The sequence below is a fragment of the Arachis duranensis genome, chromosome 10 (assembly GCF_000817695.3).
Source record: "Arachis duranensis cultivar V14167 chromosome 10, aradu.V14167.gnm2.J7QH, whole genome shotgun sequence".
Classification (NCBI taxonomy): Eukaryota; Viridiplantae; Streptophyta; class Magnoliopsida; order Fabales; family Fabaceae; genus Arachis; species Arachis duranensis.
Window position 1 is genome coordinate 16,584,316 of NC_029781.3, and position 7,077 is coordinate 16,591,392.

Below are 7,077 nucleotides of genomic sequence, written 5' to 3' on the forward strand. Positions count from 1 at the left end.
ACTTTAGAGACTAAACTGACTATTTTCTCAATTTGTTAAATGTAGAGGATGATGGGTGAATACATCCATGGTCATGAATGTTAGTAACTTTGAATTGTGAATTATTTGCATTATATTGTTGTTTCCTCAGCTGGTCACACAGATGGATATTAGATTCTTGAGTATAGTACTAGTACTAAAGTACTACTCCATTTTATCCCTCAAAAGTGGGGACATCATTCTCCCTCATTGTTTATCTGTACGGTACCATTTCAATTTCATGCATCTATCTCATGGCCTTATTATTAGCTACCTACATTCATGCTCGTGAACCATTTCAAACAAATAAAAAAGATAACTAATTCATAAGTAGCTAGCTACACATTATTATTCACATACACGCACAACATATATAATAAATTAAAATTTAGCCAGCAATAATAATAATCATCCATTGTTTTCTTCTCTTTTCTTTTCCCTTGCTTGTTTTCTTCTCTTTTCTTTTCCCTTGCTCGAGTGCTGGAACATTTTTTTTTTATATATTAGAAGGTGCTGATAATTAAGATGTGATAACTAACTCTGATTATTGTAGAAGCTTATTTATTTGATTCCTTTATCAATAAAACAGCCACTACATACTTAGGCTTCGAAACAGGAGAGATAAATATAAATAAAATACTACTATATACTACTATATAGTAATAATAGTTATTAGTGACTAATTATAGTAGAAGTGGTGGGCATAGTCAGTTACTGATTCACTGTTGATCATCATCATTATCATCATCATCATCAGTACTTTGTTGGCTCCAATTCTTGATTGCTTGCCCCACTGCTAGTTTCACAGCTTGTGCATCAATAATACTCTCACCATCCTCTTCATTCTACAAAATCCACAACTTAATCATTCTTACCCACTATACTTATTTTGAGTTATTGCAGAACTTATCTATGTAACATAGTTAGGGCTATATATATATATATAACTATTTAACATTATGCACATTGAGTATATGTACACATCAATATTCACATCAACCCCCTCTTTATGCATTCTCAAATCAAAAATAGTATTTACACATCAGAATCAGTTATTATATATTTATATATAAATATATATATAATTTAATTATAATTTAATTTATTTTTTATAGTTTAATGAGTATTTTATATTAATAACTAATTGTAGTGGTTTATTATTTTAAAATGATGTGAATATCATTTGCATATACGGACATGCGCATGTGACTTCCAAAAATATGGAATAATATAAGAAGTGAAAAAGAAAATCACAAAATGATATGCACATTGAATATCCTATTTGACATAAATGAAAGAATATCAAGAATAAAAAATAATATTAACAATAAAAAAATATTCAAAAATCATCAGGAATTTATTATTTATTATTATGATTTTTAGTCATAAATTAATTTTTTTTAAGTCTAATAATTTTAACATATTTTTAACCAATACTTTTAAATATTAATAAATAGACTAAAAACAATAAATGCTGCTAACAGTCTAGCGTTTCTCTTAATAATATTCATATCCGATCCATAAGCTTATTATTATGTGATATTATTTCCATAATATTTACTTACTTCTCCTCCAACAGCTTGAAAGCGAAAAGTGTCTGTGCAAGAAACCCTAGCTTCCATAACAGTGAGACCCATCTCTTCAAACACCTCCAATATGGAAACAAGAAGACCTGGACAACTCTTTGCTGACACCACGTTTACAAGAAACCCCTTCTCTAGGGTTTCTACTTTTACCTGAATATTATTCATTCACAGCAATACAATGCAACTTCATTATTAAAATGTATTTAACTTTAATCAACTAAACCTTGTGGAAATAAAGTTTGATTAAAAAAAAAATTAGTGCCTAATAATTTTCATTGTGGCTCTCTGCCTAGTATTAAAAACTTCGTGAAACCACTATTATTTTAGGCTTTACGTAAATTTTTACATGAGTTATATTTTTTTTATTTATCTTATACAATTTTTTTTTGCTTTTAAAGTTAAACAAGAATCAAACTCTAAATTTTTCGATTATAGAAATTTTGATATTGTATTATAAAATTGTTTTTACTAAAAAGTTAAGGTGATAAGAAAATACACATAAATTATTATATCTTTATCAAATATACATACTGATAATATAAAATATTTTGTACCACCTTTTAAGTAGTTAGTAAAAGGTAAACTATGTACACTAGCGGTGAATTTTTTAGTTAATAAATGTATAAAGTTATTATAAGCTAAGATTTGTAACTACAGAGGTAGAGGTGTTAAACTCTTTTTTTCTTTTTTCTTTTACTTGAGAAAATATATATATACATACCATAGGCAAAGGATTTTGGTGAGTGGATGTTTGTGCAGCCGCCATGTCTTGATTGAGTCTTTCTACTTTTTGCTTTAGATCTCTGATGTACTTTGATGCATCGATTATAATCGACGTCTTGTTAAGCTGCCACATATAACAATTATCAATCAATATTTTTCAATATCTAATTATTAATTAATTAAATTTTGAATAATTCTTCTATATCCAGATATCGTCTATGGCAGAAAATAAAGACATGTAAATTTATGAAATTAGAAAGAAGAAAAAATGAATTACAGCATGAGAGTTAGTAATGGAACGAAGAAGTTGCAGCTTCTCGTGCAATAGTGCTGCTCTCTTTTGCTCTCTAGAAACCATGAGAGAAGAGTGAGTTGTTTTCTGTTTCTTCTGTTTTGCTATATATATCAACTTTTGCAGATCTCTATCTGAAGCTGTTTATATATAATTAGAGAGCTACGAACTTCCTATAACGGAGACCTCTCATCAAACAACACTAGCTACTTCTATTTATTTATTTTTCTTTTTCTTTCTTCTTTCTCACATGACTGCCTAAGTTTCTTCACAATGAAAATACTATATAGCCTCTATCTCTCCCTCCACTATTTTACTAAAATACCCTCTTTTATTTCTAATAGTAAAAAATTTGAGTCCTCATAATTCTAATAATAAAATTTATTAATTAACTAATTTTATATCCATAAAAGATTGAATTAGTTTAATAAAATTACACGGTGGATCCATCATTAAGTACATTTGTCTAATATTTTGAATAATTTTGTCAAACTAAATAATTTATTTTTTATGAATATTGAATTAGTTATTTACATAGTTTATGTTTAGATGCTCTCACGAGCTATATTTTTGTAAGGATTTTACTAGTTAGATAATGATTTTTGTAAATAATGTGAATAATGGATTTTAGAATTCACTCAATAAAATAAAAAAAATATATTTTTTATTTTTAAATTATTTCCTAAATCTTAGAATAACTATTTGCACACCTAATAAATTAAACATCCAACTATTATTAACTGTGTATGAGTAAATCAAATCAAAAGAAATATTATATATATAGAGAGACAATAAGAATATATATTTTGTAATATTAGAAGCAAGATGAGCATTTAGGAAGTGACCATATCATTCAACTTCAGGATACCATTGGTATTAAATATATATGTATATAATAATACTATATATGATTAATATAAATAATTAATTATTGCATATCTAGAAGCCAGTGGAATATTATAATGAGTTTAATCACTATATGTTTTTCAGTAATATTTTATAATATTAAATTAAACATGCTATTTGAAAAGTAATAAGAGGTTGGGTTTTTCATAACAATAATAATGATAATTATTGAAAAGAAGAATAACTTTAAATAATGTTCCATTTTTTAAAGGAAAGAACTTAAGATTCATTCAACTTTTCCAATCAATATTCTCTTATTTTCTCTTCCACTCTCTTTTTTCTTTTTTTTTTTCATTGTTAATTTAAATAATATAAAAATACTATGTGTACAAAAAAATTAACCACTAAATATTTATATATGAATAATATATGTTATTTAATTAATTTTTAATATGTATTTTATATTTTAACATTTATTATTTATAGGTAACTAATTTTTATATTTTTGTAATAAAATTAAAAAAATTGTGTTTAAAATTTTTGTTGACTAATTATTGTTTAAAAAAAGTTAATTATTTCTAGTTCGTTTGGTCATGTTTAAAATGATTATATCAATATCACCGACTTATTACTATTATAATTTACTTTAATTTTAGTGAGTGTATACTAATACATAAATTTAAATTATATATAAGTTAGAATTAGAAAACACGCACAAGCGTAATTATATTTTTATGAATCCAACTGTTAAATGACTATAGTTCATAATATAATGATTCTTGGGGTTAATAAAAAAAATAATGAAGATCATTTGTATTAAATTTGACCAAAATCTAACATCATTAAGTGTATGTAATTGAACAATTCTTGCTTATATAAATTCTAAGCAAATATATTGTTACAGCGCTGAATAAAAATAATAATTTTCATATTAATTATATAAATAATTATAAAAAATAAATATAATTAAATAATTATTTAAATAATGCATCGAAATTAAATTGTTAAAAATATAATAATATTATTTGGTCATAATGAATTGTGTGGGAAGGGGGTGGGAATGATGAGCTCGTGATATATAATGAAAGAATTGGTCATCGAAAGAAGTGAAGGAGAAGTAAGCAACAAAAGGATGTTTAGTTGTGATTTGGGAATGCCTCCAAACTCACACACTCACGGGGCCTTTTTATTTTGTTTTAGTCTCTCTCTCTCTCTCTCTCCACACGTGCCATCCTACCCTTCTCACACTTTATGGATTGGACAATGGAGACACCCAAAACTCAGTTTCATTTTCATTCTTTTCGTTCTTTTCCCTCTTAGCTTGAAACTTGAAAGTGAGCATTTTAAATTTTTATCATTATTTACATGCATTGCTAGCTGGCCATATATATAAACCATGCATGCATAGTTCCAATAAACAGATCAGCTTCCATTACATAGAAACAATATTCGTTATTAATTAACATGTAATCATTATTATTAATCAAGTGAGGTAATAGTCTAATTTGGTCATTGTTATTGATTATTTATTGTTCATCACGAAAATATAATATAATGGCTTTTTCTCTTTCTCTTGTTAATTATATTTTCTTACTGAGAGTTGTGTCCTTTGATGCCAGCTTAGAATTCAACTACAGATTTATATACTCCAATTATTTAATTTTAATGTTTAAGGTGTGTAAAAAAACGTGAATTATGGAAGAAGAAATTCTTATTCATGGAGTTTGATTTTTTTTTTAAATATATTTGAATTCAAGTAGCTAGCTAGCTAGAGCAATATGCAACCGAAATATACTAAAATATATAGATATTTTTAATTTATAAAAAATATCCTATTAATTCTAATATTTATTACATTGGTAATAACCTAATTACAAAATAAAAAATAGTAGTGTAAGAATTCAATTAAAAAAAAAAGTATAAAAACTTAATTATAAATTTAGTAAAACTATAAGGATCTAGTACAAACTTAAAAATATAAATAAAGTGGCAATTAAATTTCTGAGTATTTTGATCTTTAACTGATTAGCTTATGGAAAAAAAAAATACCAATTAAGTCGTCAATGATACAGACATAAAATGGTATGTCCGTTCATGTGTTCAATAAAGATGCAAAACTCCTAGCTTATATTACCGACACATTGATTGTCAATTTTATTAAATTTTTAAAAAAAATCAACTCGTTTAAAAGCAACTGTCAATTTTATCGTCAATTTTTAATGTTATCGACAACAAATTAAAATTATCGATTTAACCGTCAATTTTATCAATGTTTTTTTAGTGATTATTACTATACGAATATGTAAATAGTGTCATTTTAAACGATAAAATATTTATTATTTTTTAAATTTCTATAAAAATTTCCTCAATTATTATTTATTATCAATCTTAATGAAGCACGTAAAGTTGTTATGCTTCTATACACAAATACGTCACTATTACCTATAGTATATATAAAAAACATCATTAATGAAAGGATATAAACCTGATTAGTGTTTGTTATTGTAGAGAATTTAGTTAATTTTTTTTTTCGAGAGCTAATTAGTATGAGATCAAAAGTCTTAGAGATCTAGTTATTATTTTACTATAAAAGTATTAGCTAGGTATTTGCTTTAGTATAGTAACAAATTAATATATATACCATTATGATAAAATTGTGGAAGAATGATTAAGAAAGCGTCCAAAGCGACATATGAATTATGTCGATATTAGTATTTTTTTAGTTGTGTTTAAAATATATATATAATATAATATATAATTTTTTATACTAAAATTTTCTTGTACCTAATTATTAAATGAATGAAATAGAATTTTGATTAATTTAAAGTACTAAAAAAGCATTTTAAGCTTAAATTTAGTAATTATATTACAAATAATAAATTTGATTTTAAAACAACTAAAAAACTCTTTAGTTAATTCTAAGTCTAAAATACAATTTTAAAAAGAGTAAATTACTATAATAAATCAAATTTTCTCCAAAATTATCTAGATCTCCCAAAACGAAAAAAACTACCTGAATGTCCCAAGTTATATTTCTATATAAATTGAATTGATTAAATTCGATTTATGTAAAATAGTACTAAATTGAATTCATTATATTCGAATTGCATGCAAACGTAAATTGTCTATAAATCGAAGTTAGTGGTTTCAAATTCTATATAAGCACTAAATCGAAACAATGAAATTTGATTTTTATTTGCATGTAAATCGAACCAATTCAATTCGATTTAGACACGTGAATTCTATATAAGCACTATATCATGGCCTGTTGTTTATGTGTCTAAATCGAACTAAATTGGTTCGATTTATATGCAAATAAAAATCGAATCTCATTATTTCGATTTAGTGTTTATATAGAATTCGAAGCCATTAACTTTGATTTATAGACAATTTGCGTTTGTATGCAATTCGAATATAATGAATTCGATTTAGTATCATTTTACATAAATCGAATTTAATCAATTCAATTTATATAAAAATGCAAGTTGGGACATTCAGATAACTTTTTTTTTATTTTAAAAGATCTGGATAATTTTGAGAGCCATTTGATTTATTATAGTAATTTACCCTTTTAAAAAATAGTTTAAAAAGGATTAAAATATCTCTTTCATG

General features: G+C 24.9%; 1 protein-coding gene across 1 annotated transcript; it reads right to left on the reverse strand.

Moving 5' to 3' along the window:
* Window positions 1-562: 562 nt before the first annotated feature.
* On the reverse strand, window positions 563-2,880 carry LOC107469282 (transcription factor ICE1). The gene is made up of 4 exons (XM_016088660.3): window positions 2,605-2,880; window positions 2,326-2,451; window positions 1,584-1,754; window positions 563-863 (listed from the first exon to the last, which is right to left on the reverse strand). The coding sequence occupies exons 1-4, from the start codon at window positions 2,683-2,685 to the stop codon at window positions 738-740; spliced, it is 504 nt and encodes a 167-aa protein (XP_015944146.1). The 5' UTR covers window positions 2,686-2,880; the 3' UTR covers window positions 563-737.
* Between the last annotated feature and the right edge of the window lie 4,197 nt (window positions 2,881-7,077).

Coding starts and splice junctions, on each gene's coding strand:
- LOC107469282 (XM_016088660.3), bottom strand. CDS start 2,685: ATGGTTTCTAGAGAGCAAAAGAGAGCAGCACTATTGCACGAGAAGCTG. Junction 2,452..2,604: donor CCATTACTAACTCTCATGCT/GTAATTCATTTT, acceptor TATATGTGGCAG/CTTAACAAGACGTCGATTAT. Junction 1,755..2,325: donor ACCAAAATCCTTTGCCTATG/GTATGTATATAT, acceptor AATAATATTCAG/GTAAAAGTAGAAACCCTAGA.